This window comes from Typopeltis vanoorti, chromosome 4, assembly GCF_054136105.1.
Source record: "Typopeltis vanoorti isolate ZY-2024b chromosome 4, IOZ_Tvanoo_1.0, whole genome shotgun sequence".
In the NCBI taxonomy this organism is placed as follows: Eukaryota; Metazoa; Arthropoda; class Arachnida; order Uropygi; family Thelyphonidae; genus Typopeltis; species Typopeltis vanoorti.
The window spans coordinates 75,835,123-75,859,326 of record NC_143552.1 but is presented as its reverse complement, the minus strand read 5'-3'; the positions used below and the strand labels follow the sequence as shown (position 1 = coordinate 75,859,326).

At 35.9% G+C, this 24,204-nt stretch overlaps 1 protein-coding gene across 1 annotated transcript in view; it reads left to right on the top strand.

Moving 5' to 3' along the window:
• Positions 1-24,204, top strand: part of LOC150107421 (transcription initiation factor TFIID subunit 1-like) — a 688,572-nt gene that overhangs the window by 125,169 nt on the left and 539,199 nt on the right. The window contains exons 7-9 of the mRNA XM_090391849.1: positions 4,985-5,271; positions 10,781-10,972; positions 18,525-18,701. Coding sequence (XP_090247975.1) covers positions 4,985-5,271; positions 10,781-10,972; positions 18,525-18,701 — 656 coding nt within the window. The remainder of the gene's footprint in view (positions 1-4,984; positions 5,272-10,780; positions 10,973-18,524; positions 18,702-24,204) is intronic.

The window sequence follows — 24,204 nt, the reverse complement described above, 5'->3', positions numbered from 1 at the left end:
TAATAATAATAACATGACTTTGTCCAAACCTGCCTTCACTTCTGTACTTAGGTACCCAAGTGGTTTTCTTGGATCATTATTCCCCCCCCCCTCCCAACCAGTCTTAGTTCCTATTCCACTTTAAATTGTCATTCCTTGCAATGGTATGGCCAGTATCTTATTATTATTGTTCTGGGAAACTCCAAGGAGTCGACAGACTCATCTAGGGAGGCCCTAACATCATGTCAAGAACAACTATTCAACATTCACACAGTATCTATCATACCTTGCCTTGAACTCATTCACGGTCGTAGCACCCACAACAGACTCTGGAAGCTTATTCCACTCATTTACCACTCTCCAAGTAAAGAACCTAGCTCTAACACCCTTGTCAACCACGCTCTTGCCCAGCTTCCATGCATGGCCCCTAGTCCTCCCACCACCAGTCATATTTTCAAAAATATCTTCTGGATCAATCTTATAAAAACCCTTCAGTAATTTGAATGTCTCAATCATATCACCCCTCCTTCGCCTATCGTCCAATTTCTGCAACCCACAAATCTTCAACCTATTCTCATATGGTTCATTCTACAGACCTGCTATCATCTTGGTCACTCGTCTCTGGACCCTCTCCACTTCCTCCCCATCACGAAGAAACCCTGGTGCCCATAACTGGGCACAGAAGTCCAGATGGGGTCTTATCAAGGCTCGATACAGAGGAACAACAACTTGTTCGTCTCTGCATGTTAAAGTATTTTTCAGAAGCCAAGTGATTTGGTGAGCTGTTTTAGTTACTTTTGCAATGTGCCCCCTAAACTTCAACTCCCTATCCACCAACACTCCCAAATCCCTGGCCTCATCAATCTCCTGGAGTATGGTTCCACCAATGCGATATACTGCTGCTATTCTTTTCACCCCAAAGTGCATAACCTTACACTTTGCCACATTAAATTGACATCCATTTTTCCTAGCCCAGTCCTCCAAACTATCCAAATCATCCTGTAAAATTTTGACATCATGTGCACTCACAATTGCTCTACCCAACTTTGCATCATCAGCAAACAAGTGAACACTTCCTCTCAGATCCTTTCCAATATCATTGATGAACAAATTGAAAAGCAGTGGTCCGAGAACAGAGCCCTGTGGCACTCCACTAGTCACAAGACGTCTTTTAGACTCCACTCCTGAATAAATCACTCTTTGATATCTCTCCTTCAACCACCCTCCTATCCATCTCACCAACCCTATATCTATACCCATCTGCTCCAGTTTACTGATTAGGGTTCCATGTGGTATCCTATCAAAGGCCTTGGCAAGGTCCAGTAGTAGTATCACTGTAAACTCATTACCCCTATCCAGTTCAGCCGTCACTGTGTTATAAAACATGAGCAAGTTACTGAGGCATGATCTACCCTTCACAAAACCATGTTGTCCCCCATACAATATCCCATTTTCATCTATCCAATCCTGTATTCTTTTCTTGACTAATTTCTCTAAGACCTTGACAATGATTCCTGATATGCTAAGCGGTCGGTAATTTACAACAGCAGTCTTGGAACCACCTTTATGCAGTGGAACTATTTTCCCCTCTTTCCACCCGCTCGGGACTAACCCAGACCCGAGACTCAAATTAAACAAAATGGTCAAGGGTACTGACAATTCTTTAGCTGCTTCTCGTACAACACGAGCTGGTATACCATCCAATCCCACAGATGTATTAACATTGAGGTTATGCAATAGACTACTCACCTCCACTTCATTAACCACAATTCCCGTATAATCTACTGGTTTATTCGTTTCTGCAATGTCACCACCTGGATGATATACTCTTGCAAAGTGCTCACTCAGTAACTCAACTATCTCTACTGATTCAGTTACCTCCCTACCATCGGCATTCTTTAAAATCAATCTACCATGTATATTTTTCCTTTTACTTGTTACATATCTAAAAAACTGTTTAGGATTCTCTTTAGCCTGCATGGCCAATGTTCTTTCGTAATCATTTTTTGCTTTTCTTACCACGCTCGTCACCCTTCTGACCTGCGCTTTATACCGTTCATGTGCCTGCCGGTCACCCTTCTCCTTAAATTCCCTCCATAGTTGTTTCTTTTTTTTGCAGCTCAAGCTTAATGGTGTTATTCATCCATTTAACCCCTACTTGATTTATTATTCGGACTCTAGGTATACAGTCAGCCATTGCTTCATGCAAGCACTTCTTAACTACCTCCCATGCACTATCAACTTCTAGTCCTTGCAGTTGTACATGCCATGGCACTGAACCAATCAAACTCCTAAGCTTGTCCTACTTTCCAGCCCGATAATTCCACATGTACCCTGTCTTAATTGAAAATTCTACACCTTTAGCCACCTCCCAAGTTAAGACCCTATGATCACTCTCACCGATTGGTGGCAATGTGGTCATATTTGTTACAGCCAAATCCTCAGATGTAATTACTAGGTCAAGCACTCTCTGACCCCTAGTATTTTCCATTACATGCTGTCGCAGATAGTTATCCCTTAATAACCGCATAAAATCCAGTTCCTTCCTTCCGTGTGTCCTCTCCTCATTCCAATCAATGCGACCATAGTTGAAATCTCCCATAATAATCACCCTCCTTCCACCCATTTCTTCTATTTGCTTGTGCATACTGTCACCACCATCTTTTCCATCACCTGGTCTATAGCAGCACCCAATTGTATATTTAGTTCTGCTAGCCACAATCTCACACCAAATGGCCTCAAATGTGCTATTTTCTCTATCCTGCAATTCAACTTCTATTCGCCTTGGCTGGAGCACATCAGCTATCATCAACAATACTCCTCCCCCCATTTTATTCTCTCTGTCATTCCTGAACACACTATACCCATCACATTCAATCCCACTAGTTATATCATCTACAGTCAGCCATGTTTCACTAATACCTATAACCTGTGGTCTGGAAGTGCCAACCATGGCCAAAAACTCTTCCTTCTTGTTCCTAATACTCCTAGTATTAGTGTACATGAATTTAAGACCCCCATTAGCCCCAACCCTACCTTGATGCCTTATATTAACTATCCCACTCAGATTTGTTGTCCTTATTTGCTCTGGCATATTATATTCATTCTTACATTCAACTGCCTCCATAAGTACTGTATATCTACTCCCCCCCCCCCCCTTAACAAATCTAGTTTCCCTGAATTTGCACATCCACTACATTCAGCAACACTTTCTCAAGTCTTCTTATACCGTAACCATTCAAATGCAAGCCATCCATCTTGTATAGATCCTTTCGCCCATCAAACTCACTCCACACATCCACAAATTCCACACCACTCGTCATACATAACCCACGCATAAAGTCATTCGCAATTATGGCCCTCCTTTTAAACATTTCACTGTCATACCGTGGCAAAAGACTAATCATTCTAACTCTCTCACTCTTTTCTTTTGCTATCTCAAACAATTCATTCAGGTCTTCTATCATTTCCATTTAATCTCCTTTCAAATCATTCGTACCTGCCACAACAATCATTTCTTTCACTCTTTCCTTTTGCTCTCTAATAGACTCAGTTACATCCTTTATGGTCGCACCAGGTTGGTACGATTTTGTCAAATCCTCTACTAACACACCTCGTACTAACGAGTCTCCATACAACTAACTCAAGTCGTCATGTATTCAGAATCTTATGATTCTGAATGCATGACGTTTTGCTCCTTTTTGATTTTTTTATGGAAAGAGATTATCAGAATCTTGTCCAGTCTCGATACAGATATTTTGAGCTCCTACTTTATGTTGACTTCTGTTTTATTCTCCTTTGCACTTGTATTCCACTGATATTTATCAAGCAGTTTGAAATTAGCATATTTCTAAGAGGGATAACCAATCTTATCTTTTACTATTCCCCCCCCCCCCATTCATTTCTGAAGTATGGGAAAATCTAGTCTCATTTAACTTATATGCTAACGCTAACTAGAAACTTCTACAATAATGATCATGTATTTCATTCATGATTATTATTTGTTCAGTGGTGGGATGGGGGGTTCTTACCTCATGTCTATTTTTTTTTTTTTTTTACTGAAGTAACAGTTTGGTTGGACTACCTCAAGTGCTTGCTTTATGGCTAAGGCATTTGATTAGGCTTAGTCCAGAGACCTATTACACACCTATTTTATGATCTGTCTTCTGTGTTGTATGTGCTGCTTTTTCATTTTTGTGCATTGCATGTGATTTTGGAGACATTTACCTACAGATTCTGCATCTAATGCTGGGATATGTACAGATCTCCAGTCTTTCACCTATGTATTTAATTTTCTGATTGACATAAAATTCATTCCATAATTTTGCATCTGTATCATCCATTTTATTCTGGGTCTTTCAGTCTTTCACCTATGTATTTAATTTTCTGATTGAAATAAAATTCATTCCATAATTTTGCATCTGTATCATCCATTTTATTCTGGGTGTTCCCCTTTTATGATTAACTGGAATAAGTCCACTAAGGGCTAGCATGAAAACATGATCTGTTTTCATGCTAGGAATTATGGAATGAATAAAATTCATTCCATAATTTTGCATCTGTATCATCCATTTTATTCTGGGTGTTTCCCTTTTATGATTAACTGGAATAAGTCCACTAAGGGCTAGCATGAAAACATGATATGAACTGTTATTGTTTCCATTTTCTGCTGTTATGTATAGCAGTGATCAAATGGAATTTTAATTGAACTCTAACTTGTATATTTAGCTTGGATTTAGTAATTAAGCTGGATTCTTATAAGAAATGCCTGGCTGTCTTTTTAAATCTTCACTTAAGATTTCTTAGTGTGTAATATATCATATTGAACAATATATAATATTGATATATTGCAGTGTATCATATTGAATGTTTCCATCAGATTCTCAGTAGATTGCATAATCCCATCACTGCATGAATATAGATGTTTAGTGTTGTTTTAAATATAGTTTTAAACAGTGTATGTGGCATAAAATATGTACTATAAAAGTTTTTTTTATTCTTTCAGATGAGAATGATTATGACTTAGATGAAAATGAAGAAGATATGTTAGCGCATCAGAAACTAACTGATTCTGAATTAATGCCCCCTCCACCAGTTCCTTTTTCAGAGTGCAATGGTATATCTTCTGAAATGGTTCAGTCTTCTGCTATTGACTGTAATTATGCTCATGTTTTATTGACTTCATCTATTGAGAAGACAAAGAAACTAGATACTCCACTGGCCTCTATGATGCCATCAAAATATGCTGATCAAGATGTAACAGAATTGTATCCAGAATTTAGAGTTAACAAAGTAATTATTTCTTAATAGTATCACAAATATTATTTCACTGAAATCTTTTTTTTTTTTTTTTTTAGTATTGTGCTAATATACCACCTGGTAGCAGTTCATTGGTAGGCTTGTGCTGGAACACTCTACACTCAAGTCATTTTTTTTTTTTATGGTAATTATTTTTGGACATTGTGTTGTAAAAGTTGAAGTCGTGTTTGTAGTGTGTGTGTGGACTTGTTTCTTTGAGTTTGCATATAAAATCTGTAAACGTAGAGGTGAGGTATACCAACTAGCATCGAAAGCAAGATGGTGATGGCTTTGTCTAAGCATGATTTGAATTTTTATTTTAGTTGTTCTATTGAAATGTGAGGTGTACTACATGTATGAATTAGATTATGTCAATAAGCTATGGATTTTTAAGGTGGATGGAGAGTGTGTGAGAAGTTTGACTTGAAAGCGGTTGATGGACTGTGATGTATTGGTAACTGAGGGGGATAGTAGCAAGAATGTGATGAGAAGAATAAGTGCTTATCTGATAGTGAAGAAGATATTGTGAAAGAGCAGTGAACAAGTAAGAAAGTTATGAAATAGCAAGCAAATGATCTAGTGAAAGACACATTTGATAGTGGTATGAATGATGTTAGCAATATGAGCATAGTGAAAGTAAAGAATAGCAAATGTAATATAAATATAATGAATGCATTTCTCTCCATACTGTTCTTCCATTTCCACAGATCTCTCTTTCCCTTCCTGATCTTTAATGCCCCCCCCTCCTCATTGTCTGTAATTTCTCCTGTAAGATCTATCTCTTTTTTGCTTTTTCTGTCTGTGAGACCATTTGTTCCACTGCAGGTATATAGCAAGACTGCTTCCAAAAATTAAGAAATTCTGTGGCACATGTTCTTACTTAAATTAGATAGACAAATCAGAGCTTCAACTTTGTTTTACTCTAATAATAATGAAAAAAAAAAAAAAAAGGTTTTATATAGCATTTTATGTAGTTTCAGATCTGGTGGACTGAACAACAGTGCTTTAGCCATCAGAAATTGATTCAGTCCATTATTACCCTGCAGTTGCATTGCAAGTTTCTTTAAACATTCATTTGACATCTGATGTGTTCATAGCATGAAAACATGAACTGTTTTCATGATATGAACTGTTATTGTTGCCATTTTCTGCTGTTATGTATAACAGTGATCAAATGGAATTTTAATTGAACTATAACTTGTATATTTAGCTTTGATTTAGTAACTAAGCTGGATTCTTATAAAAAAATGCCTGGCTGTCTTTTAAATCTTCACTTAAGATTGTTTAGTGTGTAATATATCATATTGAACAATATATAATATTGTAATATATCATATTGATATATTGCAGTGTATCATATTGAATATTTCCATCAGATTCTCAGTGGATTGCATAACCCCATCACTGCATGAATATGGATGTTTAGTCTATATTCATGCAGAATATAGACTAAACCCTGGAGAATTCTACAGTTATGTTGCTAGTAGAAGAAAAGGTGAACTGGAAAGACTGAATTTAGTTGCTGTGAAAGATGGAATGGTAGAAGAACAAATGAAGAAATGTAAAGAAGCTGGCATGAAAGATATTAACACATGCAACTAAGGATATTAGAAAAGAATTGGTAAGATTTAAGAATGAAATGAAGCATGTGCAGAATGAGATAAGTTATTTAGAGAAGAGATTGTTAGTTGGAGGTGTAAAAAGGAAGGTGCCAGTGCAGATGAGTCAAAGATGATTCAGTGAAATGGTGGAGAGTTTTATGGGGATGGGGGCTATGGTGAAAGAAGTGAAAATGGAACATGTGGCAAAAGTGTGACTGAGGGTGTTGAGAGAAAATACAGAGGAGTTGAGTATGTTGGTTGGAACAAATGTGAGGAAATGTGAATGATGTATCATGGGATTTTTGAATGTTGCTAGAGACAATGAAGTGGAATAGTATGAGAAGTAGAATTGTGTATTGTCAAGGTATGGTAGTAAACAGCTGAGAAGAACAATAATCACGAATGGCATGATAGCTAAAATGTGCAGGAAGAGAGCGCTTAGGTTTGTGAATGTATAAGATAATGAAGGTAGAGTTGTTTGCTTCAGATAGTTAGCATTTGAGTGAGAGTGGTAGCATGAAGTAATGCAGTAAAGTTAAGAGGTGGTGAGGTATTACTGATTTCAGAAGACTTGTATTCTCTCATTGTGGAACTTGAAAAAAGCAGTGATGATAATGGCTTTGAGGCCATTTCGTGTGAGGTTGAGGTCAGCACAGATTTTACATATTTAGTTGGATGTTGCTACGTGCAGGGTATGCAGAGGGAGATGATTCTGAAATGTTCAGACAGATGAGACTAGTGAGCAACAGGAAGTGATGATAATGGATAACTTTGACTATCACAGAACAAGAGAGAGAGAGAGATGCATGGAATTACAGCATGGGAATATGATAAATTTATGAAGGAAACAGATTGGTGATTTGCACTGGCTTAATCAGTTGAAAGGGAGAGAAATCAGCAGTGCTTGGGACTTAGTCTGGAATCAGTTATGGCATTGCCAGATTGTATTCCTAAGGTTTGTAGGATAAATAAAGTAGGAGTAAAAAGATGAATCTTAGAATTATATAGGAGCTTCTGATAAAGTGAATATTTTCGAAAAGATATAAAGAACAGTGTGCCTCTCGGCAGCATGAGGAGTTAAGGTGCAGGCTAGGAAGGTGATAAATGTAATAAAGAAAGAAAGAAAAATTGGCATATGAAAAGAGATTAACTGAAGCAGTAAGCAAAACCCTGGAGAATTCTACAGTTATGTTGCTAGTAGAAGAAAAGACGAACTTGGAAGACTGACTTTAGTTGCTGGAAATGGAACACGAGTCTCATCTACTGAAAATATAGTGTAGATGTTCAGTAAGTACATTGTTAGTGTATTTCATGAAGGGGTGAATTAAAATTCTGTCATTCTTCCTACTGTTGAATGACAGTAGGAAGAATGACAGAAGACTGAATGTTCAAGGATGGTGTTTAGAATATTAAGTTACCGTGATATTAATTAGGCTGTGGGAATGAATGGGATATCATCACATATACTAAGGGAATATGCAGAAGAGCTGGTGGTGCCCTTGACTTGGTTCAACAGAAGTCTGGCAACAGGAACAGTACCAGAAGAGGGGAAAGAGGGAAAAAAATAGTGCTATTGCTTGAGGGAGAATCTGAGTCAGTATTGTCAAACTATAGGTTAGTGTGTATATCAAGAAAATAATTAATATTTATTAACTTATTTGCTGATATTATATCCACATCTTCAGAACTCAGGAACAGTTTGTCACAGTAGATGAAATAACAACAATTTGGTATAACAGTGGGACTAGTTTACAAAATTGAAACGGACAACACAAGAAACTGAAGTCCTAATTAGGTGCCATCTATGTTGGAAAAAGAGAGAGAACAAGTATTAATTAGATCTTAAAATGACAATCTCCCAGAATTTTGGTAAATTTATACAGCCATGTATGTTGAAGTTGAGCACCCACAATATTTATTGAATTTTGAAAGATACTTTGTTTTGTCCATTGTGATCAACATTATTGAATGATTACTGACCAGTATTCTTAAATAGTTGCCTAGAATAGGTGGTGCTGCATGTGACCAAGTATTCTGCACATACGCTGCATAAGATGTTTACATCTTCATAAAGGTTTCTAATTCAGTGGCTGATATGTGTAGGAAGAAACTTAACATTATCATTAAAGAATATGCAAAAGAGTTAACCTAAGAATATGGTCACTTAAATATAATAGGAGAGGAAAGATAAGCAAAATAGGTGTTTGATAGCAGGAACCCCCCCCCCCCCCAAAAAAAAAAAACAGGAAATCTAAATGCGATTAGAATTACATTAGAAGACTGAAATGCAAGATCTGATAGCATTGGAGTTTTGAGAAATAATAGGTTAATTTGGAGAAAAATTGTTGATAGGAAGCTTTATATAATGTAAACTTGATAATCATCTGAAACTGTCATAGTATTCTGCACATATGAGTGTATACATTATCAGGGTTTTGTTAATTATGGGCACCTTCCATGAACCTGCCTGTTTAGCCATAGATGTTTTGAATGTCTTCAGATATTACTGTGACATGGATGTTTCAAAATTCCAGGTGGTCGATTTTCATTGCCTGACTACCATCCTTCTGATGGAAGGTCTGAAATGACTTGAGACATTAGTGTTTGTTCATTAGAGCTGGATTTCTAAATTACACAAATCTTAGTTTATTCATAGTATATCAGCACCTCTATATAGTAAAGCTGTGAGGACATTGTGACATTTTTTGCCTTTTGATTTGAAAGATCTTGTTCAATTGTGTCCAAAGATATGACTACTGTTTTAGATTTTGAACTGTTAGGTGATTGCTTCTATTCATCTCTTAGTGTAAGACTAGCACCCTGCATATTAGAGGCCTGAAGTCACTAGAAATTTATCTTGTACTGCATTTACTTTTATATATCAGCATCAATGCAATATCATTTCAATTTTCTTGAGAATAATGTTTTCAGCGAATTTTTTCTGCCATCAGTAGTTAACACAATGAATTTTTCTGTGATGAATTTTCCTCTCAATGAATTTTCTCTGCAGTGAATTCTCTGTGACATGATGAATTTTCTGCTGATGAATTGTCTGTGAGCCATCTTATCCCATGTTCTTATGCAACAGTCTTTCATGCTGTATTCTGTCAAAAGCCTTAGCAAAATCCAAAAGCATCATTGTATATCCATTCTCCTTGTCTAACTCAATGGTAACTTATTATAGAATGTAAACAAGTTGATCAGAAGTGACCTTTCCTTAGTAAACCCATGCTGTTCATTGCACAGTAGAGATTCTCTGTCAACCCATTTCTGTATACAAGTCCTAACCAACTTTTCCAAATTCTTCATATCTTCACCACTCCAGAAATACTGATAAGTTGATAGTTGGTTACATCAGTCTTTGCACCACCTTGTGTAATGGGATTATCATACATTCTTTCCACTCCTGTAGAATCTTCCCTGTTCTGAGATTCAAATTATATAGCCTTCAAAGGGATAGCCAGTTCAGCTGAACACTTTTAGTATTGGTGCTGATATCCTATCAGTCCATACCCATTGGTGCTGATATCCCATCAGTCACTGCACCTGCATGCTGTCGAGAGTATTGACGTTGAACTAGTAACTGAATGTTGACTTGCAAAACAAGAGACATTTTCTTTAGCAATTTGTGGCTGATGGAACAATGTGGATGCTGTTTTTGTATTTATTCAACGCACAGAGTTTGTGATACATTGATATTATCTAATGATTTCACAAATAGAAATTCTGGACTAAATGAATCCTCCATAATAATATGTGCATCCAAGGGCAAGATAAGAAATCAGTCTAAATTGGTTATTCCTATCTTCTGCTTCTATGATTACTTTTTTATATTTACATATTATGTTTATAAATAGCTGAAAGTTTAGTATTTAATGTTATAAAGATTATATTTTTCTTAGGTGCTTAGATTTTTGAGACTCTTTGGGCCAGGTAAACAAAACAGTCTTCCTCAGATATGGCGAGGTGTAAAATATAGAAAGCAAAAGAAACAGAATGATTCACTAGATTATTCTTATTTAAGAAAAGAGTGGTCCTTGGAGATTCCTTGTTCACCACCACCACTTCCTGATGAATGTGAATCTGATGATGAGGTAATTTTTCTTAATGCATTTAGTATGAAGCATAGATAAGTAGTAAATTCCACTTGATTCAGTATTGAATAATATAATGTACTTAATAAATGGAAATGGATCCATTTAACCAAATATTTATGTACTTTTCAGTTTATTTTAAAATTTTTGACAAAACACCTTCCTAACTGACCATTTACTTTTTAATTAATTTAAAATTATATGTTAATATAGAATGCTTGAGAGCATCTGTAGGTTCCATTTTCTGACTCCTGTGCGTACATACACCTCACTAATATACTGAAATGCTATAGGGCAGGGGTGTTCAACCTGTCGATCGCGGAGCGATTTTTGGTCGATAGCTTGTGTATTCCTCCTTACTTACAAATTTAATTAAAACTGAAAACATGATATTTTATTTATAATTATTTTGTATTATTTTTCATTCGCTTTAAGTGTATTGCTATTGTTTATTTATTTTTCGTTAAAATTGTCAAATCAGCAATTTTCTTATAAGTCCGAGTAAATGAATTAATTTGGATCAATGGAAGTCAAACAGCGAGCCGAGTGAATACGATTATAAGCAAAGTGTAAAAACTCGATTGTAGCTTAAATGTTAAATATTCCAAAGCACATTACATCGATTTTTTACTTTTACTAAAGATATCCAGATTTTTTAACGTACCACTGTATTTTGTGTAGTAAAAGATACTGTGTAGTAAAAGATTAAACACAAAAGATGTTTTGGATATTACATTTAAAATTGTAAATTCTGTTCGAGGAAAAACCCTGCAATGGCAGATATTTAAATTACAGGCAGATGATGATGATAGGGAAGAACTTCTGTTGTACAGTAATGTTCGCTGGCTCAGCAGAAGTCAATTTTTAGAAAGATGTCTTGTATTAATTAACGATATAAAAATTTTTCTTGATGAAAAAGGAGATATTTATCCACAATTGAATGATAAAAGATGGTTGTTACACTTATCATTTTTAGTAGATTTCTGTATGAAATTAAGCAATTTAAATTTAGAGTTACAAGGTAGAGATAAAAATTTAATTGACATGTTAAGTTCAATAAAAACTCTCCAAACAATACTTACTTTTATTAAAAAAAAATATAAATGACCACAAATTTAGACATCTCCCATATTTATTCAAATTTTTTGAACAAAATCAAGAAATGCTTCCTGTAACTTGTGAGTTTGTAATCAATCTGTTGTTTTTTCTAACTTTGGTTTTCCAAAATAGAGAAATATTTTATTCCAATATATATATATTTTTTTTGTTGTATTAAAATAATTAAAAGTGATAAATAAATTTTAAATACACAAAGTTTTTAGTTGTGTATTTTTTTTTAGTTGTTTATTTGTGCGTTATCAGATATCAGGTTGGGGGAAACGTGATCTATATAAGAGAGTAGATCGCCGAATAACTTATAAGAGAGTAGATCGCCGAATAACTTATAAGAGAGTAGATCGCCGAATAACTTTTTATAGAAAAGTAGCTTGCGTAGTAAAAAAGGTTGAACACCACTGCTATAGGGTATTGCATTCATGCTAAAGTTAGTAGTAATAAGTCAATCTTAAAGTTAATTAATGTTAATTAAATTTTGATTTTGAAGAGAAACAATTTTGCAGAATTGTTTGCCTTGAGAGAATGAATTAGTTTTTTCTTTTTTTTTTTCAATCTAGTTCACAAAACTTAGATAAATGGAGTTATAATGAATGCTGTTTATAACCTATATAAAATATCTTGCAAGGTAAACATTTCCTCAGAATTATGTGGAAGCTATGTGCTTTGACCAGAGAGCTATTCAGATTAGTTGTATTATCCTTGTATTATGGCATTAATTATGATACAAAGTTATTTGGCCTTGATACGTGTGTCATTGAGCCTAAGATGTTAAGGGTAAGACAGCTGAATAGCAAATAGTCCAGTGTATTTGAGGACTTAATTATATGATGACCCAAGTGTAGGTATCCAGCACTACCACTGCTTGTTTTCAGCGGTGATAGTGCTAGAGGTATTGCTGAGAACATCATTGGGTTTCTTTTTTAGGAGAAAAATATTCTGAAATGCTCATCAAAGCATTCTTGAAAGTCCTTATAATGGTTTTCAGTGTAATGGCATCATTTCTTTAAATCAAACAACTAAAAAATGTTATGTATTATTCAAACTCTAAGGATATGTCTGTCTCCACTGGGATGTTAGTTCCGAATTGATCATTACCCCTGGAAATTGGAAAACTTTTCATACCGATCAAGTTTATCTGTGGACTATGAAAGAACCGCAAATTTATGGTACCTAGAGTGTTTGTAAACATATCCAACTATAGGAACTACAATCTTTTAGTTGTTGATTGGTCATTGAATCCTGTGGATACCAGAGACCTCTGCTCAGGTGGCATCATGTAGTATGGAGATTGAAGTGTTACTGCTTGCCTTTATATAAAATGAAGAATTCAGTTGGCCAATTTTTTTTTTTACATAGGGCTGTGGATAGACATTTAAAGTGAAACGCAACTAGAAAGCATGCAGTATTACTAAAGTATGCTGTTAGAAAGCTCGATATTAATTTCCATATTTCTTACAAGGGTAGGCATTTAGAGAAAAAAAAAATGCATTAGAAAATGTACTATAGTAGCTCTAAATCAAAAAGCATGGATTTAGAACAAGCATGAAGTTACTTTCTGTATATTTTCTAGTTATCTTCTAAATGCTTATACATCTCCCTTTATAAGAAACATGGAAACACTTCTGACTTTTCAATAGTGGATTTTAATTATTCATGCCTTCTAGATGCATTTTGCTCTAAAGGTTTTTCTATATACCCTTATTTAAAAAAAAAAAAAAAAAAAAACTGCTAAGTGCATATCTTGTGTTTTACATGAAGCCAAACAGCAAACTTCAACCTCCACACTGCAATGTCATGAGCAGAGGAAGTTGTCACTGCCCATTTCCACGATCAATACCGCAGAATGCATTTTTCAGAGTTCAGTATTGTTAAAAAAAAAAAAAAAAAACATTTTTTTTTTTTTTTTTACTTCTGTTCTCTGGAAGTAAGGAATTGTTATGAAAATCTTGAAATTTCAAGGAGAATTATCTGTTTATGCAGTGATACTGGAGTTTTGTTTTGTGCACTTTTTACAACTTACGTAGAAGATGTTCAGTGTTGGTTAATTTTTTTGATGAAATTTGATGTTAGCTTGCTCCACCTTTGCAACGAGTTGCCCGGTGTTGTACCACCGGGCAACTTATCATAGACTACAAACAAGTTAAATCAGTGCAAAAATCAAATGATGCCACCATGGAGCCCAGTATGCAGGCATTGCATAGGAAACATGCAAGATCCTTGTGGTCAAATATATACCTCAGAGAACCTTGCATATCCACTTCACCAACATCCATGGGCCTAAACTCCAACCTTGATAGCATCCACTACCATCTTTAGTCTACCAAACCCCACCTAATCTTTCTGGCAGAAACTTAAATCCCCCCCCCCCCACCACCACCACCACTACTCATCTCAACCTTCCAAACTACACACTCTTTAACTCCTTTCGATCGAAGGGTGGCATCTGTGCATACATTGGCTCTGACATACCTTTTGACATACCCAACTTTGACCTTCTTTTCTTTGGTGCAAAATATTTCTCCCCTAAAATCAAATTCATTTGCTGACTCTATTGTTCCCCTAATGCAATCAACCACTCTGAGCTCTTTAATTTCTTCTCCTTAAAAATTGATTTTCTCCAGTCCTACTTTTCCAACAGCAAAATCATCCTCCTAGGAGATTTTAATGTTCACAACACCAATTGGCTTTCCTTCTCCAGTTGTACAGATCTTGCAGGCAGAGATGCCGAAACATTTGGTGTCACTAACAACTTTTTATAACTTGTTCAGATGACAACCGGAATACCAGATAACCCAAACCACTCCCCAAACACCCTAGATCTCTTCCTCACCATCAACCCTTCCAAATACACAGTGAATATAGTTGGTCCCCCCCCCACCCTAGGTAATTCTGACCACAATCTAGTGCCCATCTCCTCCCCCATGCAAAAATGCTTACACAGCCACTCCCATATAAGAGTAGTTGGGCATTACAACAGTGCCAAGTGGGACAGCCTCTGCAATTTCTATGCCTCATTCCCATGGTTGGACTGCTGCTTCTGGCTTTCCATCCCAAACATATGCACCGAACTTATCACCAATATAATCCTCAGCGGCATGGAAATATACATCCCCCCCCCCAACACTACTGTGAACAGCTATTCACAAAATCAACCATGGTTTTCCAAAAGATCTGCCAAGGCTGTACAAATAAAAAACCAAACATACCACAACTGACTCAACTCAAGAACCCCATCTTTTTTCAGAGCTTATACCCAAGTTCAAAATAGATGCAAAAAAAACAACAACAAAAAAAAACAATCAATACTTCCAAAACAGGTTCGAAAGAGCAAAAAGCAGGAAAGTAGCAGCCTGTCCAAATGGCAGCTGAGCCTTTTGGTCTCTCACCAAAGCAGTTGGCCCTAACTTCTGCCCAACACTAGTCCCACTCCTGTCATACCCATATGGCTCCATTGCATCATCACGGACAGAAAAAACCATTCTCCTGGCCTCAGCTTCCAATGCATGCATAACTGACAATGGTAAATGCTCCCCAACCATTCCAAATGCCCGACATATAATGCCCTCATTGTATGTTGGGCATTGGGTACAACACATGCATGCTTCCAATGCATGCATAACTGACAATGGTAAATGCTCCCCAACCATTCCAGATGCCCAACATACAATGCCCTCTGTAACCTTTTGCCAGAAAGAAATCATAAAAATACTATCCAAATTAGACAAAATAAAGTCTCCTGTCCTGATGGCATTTCCAGTTGTCCTGAAAATTTGTGCAGCAGAACTGACTCCTGTATATATGCTCTTATGTCACCTTTATATACTATCTTACTCTACTGGTATCCATCACACAGCCTGGAAATTGGCCTGTATTCAACTCATTCCCAAGAAGGACGACAAGTCACTGCTGTCTAACTACCACCCTATCTTGCTCACTTCAGTCTTGTCTAAAGTAATGAAAAAAATCATCAATCCCCAACTTCTACACTACCTTGAAGGCACCCACCTAATAAACGACCACCAGTATAGATTCCATTCTGCTGATCAACAGGAGATCTGCTCACATATGTCACCCATCTTTGGACAAATGCCATGGAGAAGTTTGGAAAATCTTAAGTGGTTGCACTTGATAACTCCAAAGCATTTGACTGGGTCTGGCACAAAGGCTTACTAAGCAAACTACTATCATTTGGTCTGTCCCATGGCTTCTGTAGTTGGATTGCCAGCTTTCTGTCTGGACACACACTATGTGTGTGGTGGTGGTGGATGGTTTCTTATCCTCTCACCATTCAACTAATGCCAGGGTTCCACAAGGTTCTGTCCTCTCACCAACCCTTTTCCTGCTATATATATCAATGACCTACTTCAGTTGACCTCCAACCCAATACACAGTTTTGCAGATGACAGCACATTGCACTTCTTCCTTTCATTTGATAAACCTTGCTCTACACAACTCACTTCAACATAGAACATCAACCACCATCTCCCTCATTTCTAATCTCCAAGCCATCCAATGGGATTCAGATAACCTCATCAATTTCAGTGCTAATAAAACCCAGTTCTGTCTTATTTCTCATAAAAAGAACCACTTTCTCCCAGTTTTGACAACACCCAAATATCCAGATTTGTGATTTCTCTTCTTGGAATTACCCTGACATAAGCACATCACAACTATTGCATCCTAAGCCTCTAAAAAACTAGGATTTCTCTTTTGCTCAAGACGTTACTTCACCCCTGAACAGCTGTTAACTCTATACTAAATGCAATTTTACCTAGCTATCGAATACTGCTCTCACATATGGATTGGGGTCCCTAAAAGCTCCCTCAAAATGTTTGACTTAGTACAGAGGAGAGCAGTTTGACTTATTGATTACCCATTTCTTACAAAACTCACTCCCTCCACTTTCACAGAGACGTTTGGTTTCCGCACTGTGTGTATTCTATAAACATTTCCATGGGAAATGTTCATCTGAAATAGTATCAATAATTCCCTCAATTAGTACTAAGCTCATTGGAACATGGGCAGCTGCTGCTCAACATCCTTTCACAGTGCACCTTGAAACCCATAGAACATGTTTCTTTTCCTCTTCCTTCATCCCTGCAACTGCTGTATTGTGTACAGTCTTTCCCCTGTTGTTTCCCAAGGAATACAATATACAGCCTTTTAAATGAAATGCAAACAAGTCCCTCCTTTCCTGATGCACTACACATATACGGTACTAATGTATAATAGGCTAATCAACCAACCTCTCATGTATGGGCCCAACATTAGGAAAAAAAACATACTCCAGACATTTGATTCTTTTTCTTTCTGATCACTTTGTTGTGAAAAATTAGAAATTTTTAGAATTGTGTATGTGACCCAAACACAAATGTTGATTTTTGAAAGCAACATAGCAAACTAAAGCAATAAATTACACAAATTCAGAACTCGTGAAGTGCAGTTCTATATGGAATAAGATCAAATGTTAGAGATGGAGCAAGTAAAACTACTCACCTAATTTGTCTAAATAAGCAGTACTTTATATTTTAGCTTGTATGCACTAACATATTTTTGTTTATGATATTTTGTAGTATTATAAAAATACTGGGCATAGATTTCTGCTAATACTAGCTTCATAGAACAATAGTTTATGAACAGTTGGATGTATCATTCATCCAGAGAATGTGACTAGTGGGATGATAGTTGAAGATGTCAAGTAACATTTTGCATGTAGAGTTTTAATAAGAATTTCATGAATTACCTAAGTGTTTTATACAGATCATGGCCTTTCTTATGGTCTTCAGTGCTTTTATGCTCTTTATTTTGTCGGTTCCTTATATCCATGATTTATCTTGCTGATATGCTCTCAGTTCTGAAGAATATTGTCTGCAGTGTGATAACCTTTCTGTGTTACATGATGTGGCATTTATGTGTATTTTATACAGCATGAATATTTTTCAGAGGGTGGAATCCTTCGATAATCATGAAGACTGCAGTCTTCTAAATTAATTTGCATTTTATGTGATGATTATTTTAAGAATAACAGCTGTTAATTTTTCTCTGCATTTCATGCTTTATGATGAGGATTATAAGAGGCAGTCAACTTCACTGTAGAAAATATGGAGGGGATACAGAAGTAGTTTGGTGCACTGATTAATTTGCTATAATGACTTTTCTTTAGAACAGCATCATGCCTATGGGACTTTGGTTGGAACTTGGTGACAGTTTGTTTATAGAGTGAGTTTGTTATAACGGTGTTTTCTGTAATGAGCTAGCTGTACTTAAATTATTAACATAGGAAATTTATGTTTCTTTCATAATAGTGAGATACAAAGAATTGAGTATTGTGACTTAACAATTACATGAAATGAAAGTTTACTCCAGTGCATTTTTTGTTTACTGTATGTGTATTTAATGACTGATAAATACCAAAACAAAAACTTATGTTTATTAGGTAAAGTTTAATCAACCTGAGGATATCAAATTTTTAAATAAGAATAGCATGAAGGAGAATATAGATGTGACTGAGGAAGCAGCAGAATGGCGTCATGGTCCTGCAAAATTATGGTATGATATGTTAAATGTACCTGAAACAGGAGAGGGATTTGATTATGGCTTTAAGTTAAAGGAAGTAAGTTTATTATTTATTTATTTTTTGTTATTAAATTTGGGATAATTTATTTTTAATTTTATCAATAGAATTGAGATATTAAGGAATTTAAAAATTATGTAATTCTATAAATATAAAGTTTTTAAAAATGAAAAATCTCACTGAAAGTTACTGTAAATTTGCCATACTTGAGTGCTGTGGTTGGGCTAAGGATTAGAATCAGGAACCCTGCTTTAGAATCCAAACATGGAATTCTTTCAAGTAACTTGGGATCTCTAATAAGCAGAGCGATGTTCTCACACCATGCAGTCAAAATCACCTACACCTGAAGACTTCCATGCCATTGTGAAATTGACACTGTATGTACCTTTTGGTTGGAGAGTGGGTAAGCTATCCACTCATTTTGGCTTGCATGTTTAGCCTAAACTCAGAACAACATATGTAAGCTGCATTGAAATTTTGAAAGGAAATTTATTGGCAATTAAAGAGGATGAAAAACAGATGAAAACAGAATAGGATGATGATTATTGGTGCAACTTTAGTAAGTTGCAGCAGTACTTCATTGAGAAATATCAGCACTTCAAGTTGCTTATTATAATTTATTTATTATGTGGGTAAAAATACAAGAAACTTATGAGCAAAACTATATATGGATTGACAGTTAACTCATCAGTAGCATGTTCCTGAGGCTTCCAGGAAAATGTGTATGGGGGAGTCTTCAATGATGTGATGCATAGTCTGTACAGTGTCAGACACACACACACACAAAAAAGGGTGACTATGAAATTCCCCACAGATTTAGTAAGTGGACATAGTGGTGTTGTCCAGTCCTAAATCTGTTTAGCTGGCTCCAGAGGTGCAAGGTAGATTAAATCTTGGAGGTATGAGAGTAGGATCTTTAATCAGGTACTCGTTTGTAGTTCTTTCCAGTCTTCTCCACCTGTCCTGGGGACTGTCATCTGATATTTCCACAAGTCAAATGGGAGATCTGGAGATAAGGCAGTGAGCTGGAGGCAGAGAGATATCTTGATGTATGGAAAGGATGATGTTATTTCTGATTTTATTTATTTCTTTGATTCTAGTTACTTCTCTTTTGAAGCATGGAGTGATGTGGGAATGAACAGTCAGCCATGGGAGAGGAGTAGACTTTAAGGTACTAGAGATGGTTCTCATTGTTAAGCTGTGTGTGTCCACAAGTCTTGTGATGACTTTGGCTCCAAAATATAACTTGCTGCTGCACAGTTCACGTATGCCTAAGTGAACTGTTGCATTTTTTAAAAGATTCACAAGTGTAGTCATAAAAGATGAAAGCTTATACATTTCACCTTACATCTCTACTTATGACAGGAATTGTGATTGAGATCATAATGAACTGTTTTGCTAGGTTGAGGAGAAAAGCATGCCAGGTCATGTTGCACTTTTTATTATGGTTTGATTCACAACACAACACTAATAAATAATTAATATATTTATTTCCTTAGTTCCTGATACTTCACTGGTTTTCTACCCAGAATCTTCAGAGCACAAACAGTTTTTCAAATTATGCAAATAGCAATTATTGGTTAATAGTGGGAACAGTTAAAAATGATCATTTGATCTAAAGCCTCTCCTAGGTTTTTGGTAAATTGATACATCTATACTTGTTCAGATGTTTGGGGAATGTTTTAAACCTGCTGCTGATTCTCAAAGCAGTCTAACTTGTAATGACTTATGTATAGCACTTTTGTTTTCTATCTAATCCTGTGTGTAGGGAGTGCTCAAGGTATGGTCTGCTAGTCGCAACTTGCCACATCAGTGGTGCCAAATGTATTTCTTATATTCTCTCAGGTTCACATCAGCAGATCTTCTTGTCTATCAATAGTAAGTCAGGTCACAAGTGCAGAGCACTTCATCTATTCTTGGATGTGATGAAGGAGAGAAAGTTTGTCCTTGTATGAATGAATGAGAGTTGCAAATTCAGTGTGTGGTTTAAAGGCAGTGTGGAGGTGATATTTATTAAATACTCGTGGGTATATTTTCTGATGTGCCCTGGGCACATCTGAAGATACTGGGTAGAAAATCAACAAAATATCAGCAACTATGCAAATAAATATTATTTATTTTCTTATTAGTATCCTGTGTCATGAATTAAACCATGATATTCTCAACATTTTTTTTTTTCTAGTTTTTTGGCAGCACAACATTTTACTATAACTTTTCCAAGATTATAGTAGTAATTCCACATTGAGTGACTTTTAGGCATGTTAGTCATGCCTAAAATGGTCAGGTTAGGATAAATGATTAACAACCATTTAGATTCATTTTACTTTTGTATAGTTCAGCAGCATGTAGCTTATATATATATATATATATAGTACATATGTATGTTTCCTGATGTTGACCTCAATACAGAGGTCAAAATGTCAATTGTTACTTGCTTAATGTTAAGTCAAGTAATTATTCTAACACATGTTGTGTCTCCATTAATTCTTGGCTATGAATGCTGACCACCGTGTATCCTTAAAAAAAAAAGAGCAACTTGGAGTAGATATTCAACCTGAAACATTCATATATGGAGATTTGTTTTTACTGCAGAAGTACTGCATGCTTTAGAAGACATTGTTTGAAGGTCAAATTCTGTAAACTGAAAAATAAAACACCTTGATATTACAGAGGAATTTCTCTACTGAGTATGCCAAGAGAAGAGGCTTAAAAAATTGGGCAAGAGAAATTTGAACAATCTGGGTTCAGGTCAGCAGTTCTCAGGATCAGATTTTCACTTTGACAGTTGAGAATTCATGGTATATAACAAGGATATGCTTTTTGTAGATCTGGAAAAGACATACAAGTTGATAAGAACAAAGCTTTTCAAAACATTACAGTTATATGGAGTAAATGGAACATTATAAGAGCAAAAGTCTATATTTGAGTTGTGAGTTGGCAGTTAGAATTGAAGGAGGTACAGGAAATTGATTTGATATAAAATTAGTGTAACCAAATGATTATATGCTATATCTATTATACTTCATCTGCAGAAATTGATTAATGAAGAAAAGTGGCATCACACTTGAAATCAAAGTTTGAAGATTTCAACTTGGCTCTTTATTTTGTGCATATGATGGTATACCTCTAATTAAATCCACTGCAACTTTTCAGAATTCTTTTACTAGTTTGATTAACTAATGCAACTAATTTGATATGAAAATCAGCATTAAAAACACACAGTTCATGAAAATAGGCAGGAGCACAGAAAACATCTTGTCATTTGTATTCTTAATGAAGAACTTATAGAATAAGTCAACTATTTCATCTATTTAGCCACAATTTTTAATTAAAATGCAAATTAAATAGAAATAAACAAAACTAGAAAAGCCATTAATAGTGGAGCCTATTGAATAAATTTATGTGGAACTGGAGAGAAATTATTGTAGAAAGGCTTAGACGTTGGTTAAACATGCTTATTAAATAATTTAAGGAATTTACAACTTACACAGGATATAAATTAAATTAAACTTTAATCTATATTTCCAATATTTTGGCAACATCGCATTGCCATCTTCACAGGAACTTAAAATAAAGACACGTGCACGTAGGCATGACACACAGTAAATGAGGATGAATCGGGAAGCTATTGTTTCTCCTAAGAGTCTCAATGGTGCCCCTTAGTGGGCTATGTAGATATTCTTGGCCGTTGGGGCTGAAGGTCTTCTGATGTAAGTCTCTCAAATTTGGGGCAGTCTCATGCAACCAAATTTGTTGAGGTTTGGACTGTTCTTAGGGCTTACCTGAACCTCAAGCATTGTGTTGTCCTCTATATGTAGTTTAAGTCCAGCAATTCCTCCATCATGAGACAGATAACATTGACAAAATGACTGATATGCACATACTGCAGGAAGTTGAAGCATAACACCTTAGCAATTATACCAAGAATGTTTTCTTTTGCAATTTCATTTTTCACTTTGTGGGCATTTGACTCTCAAAAACTTATGCTGAAGTTGATCATGTATGATAAGGATGATCTAAGGACCTTGCATGTGGGAGGAGGAGTTAGTATCATAAATGACAAAAGATGTACTTTTAGCTAGCAGTCACCTACTGTGTTTGGCATGACCAGGAGGTCAAATATATATAAATTGTGCATAAGCATTAGTTCACTCATTCCGTTACAAAAAGGTATGCAATTATTTCAAACTAATTTCCTGTTGTGGAGAGAATTTTGTTGAATATATGCTGAGGACATCATGCCTGAAGCAATGGATGAGCTCAAGACAGGAATTAGAATAGGTGATGATACCATACTCCTCTGTAATGACAAGGAAGAACTAGAACAAATTCTTGAAAAAGTTAACAAGATCAGTTATAGCAGAGTGCTTCAGCTCATTCCTAGCAAGCAAAAAAATCATGTTTCTCAAAGGAAATACAAACAGGGAAGCACTTGAAAAACAAGCAAACCTTAATGGAGAAAGAATTGAGGAAGTCAGCAAGCTTGAGTACTTAGGATCTATTATTAATGTGGAGAATTGCTGATGTCAGAAGAAGATTAGGAATGGCTAAAACAACAGTAAGAGACTTTTCTAAAAGAAGGATGGATCTACAAAGTTGAGGATTTTGTTTGCAAAATCCTCAACTAGGAACAAAGCTGAGGATTTTGTTTGCAGTTGTTTTTCCAATAGTGACTCAGATGTGAGACTTGGAACCTAGAGAAGTCAGATAAAAGAATAGCTGCTTTTGAGATGTGTCACAGAAGGCTGCATATCATATACTGAAAGGTATACAAATGAATGGGTGTTAGAAAAGATCAGTAGAACTTTTAAGGTTCCTTAAGGATATTGACAGAAGAAAGTTAAAATATTTTGGTCACATTGAAAGGATGGAAGGAGGACTTCTCAGAACAGGTAAAGTTCCTGGAAAAAGAGGAAGGGATAGACCATTAATAAGATGGGTGGATAGTGTGTGTGTGTATATGGAGTGACTGATCTTCAGAGAGTTTAAGCCTCCAGAAAAGCATACAACAGGACTATACAACTACATGGCAAGGCCTGGTGTGGCACATCACTGAGCATTGCCGTGAGCATACGGCATCCGTGGATGCCCAGTGAACAGATGTATGGAGAGAACTTTACCAGTGATTGTTCAAAAATGTCTGGTTTTTCCAACATTGATTTGTTTACAGAAAAATAAAGTTTAGTCTTTTAAACTTTATTTTTGTCTTGTAAGTAACCATAACATGTTCATTGCAACACAAATGTAGAGAGCATGGCAACAGTGATTTACCATTTATATGCACTCAGCAACCTCCTAGGATTATTTCCTACCTGGACAGCTGAAAACTTTATAAGTCTTTCCTGAAGCAGACACAGCTTGAATTCTGAAAGCATTTCCAAATCTGCAAGTCAATGTGAGCTATTAATGATGGTGTTCCAGTATATTTTGTGGTATTTGAATGCTACCCACATTTAAGTATTGGAGGCTATGAAAACACTGTTGTGCCCATTGCATTCTCAGACCAGAATGGCACTAATATTTTCAGATAGGTGCCTTGGAA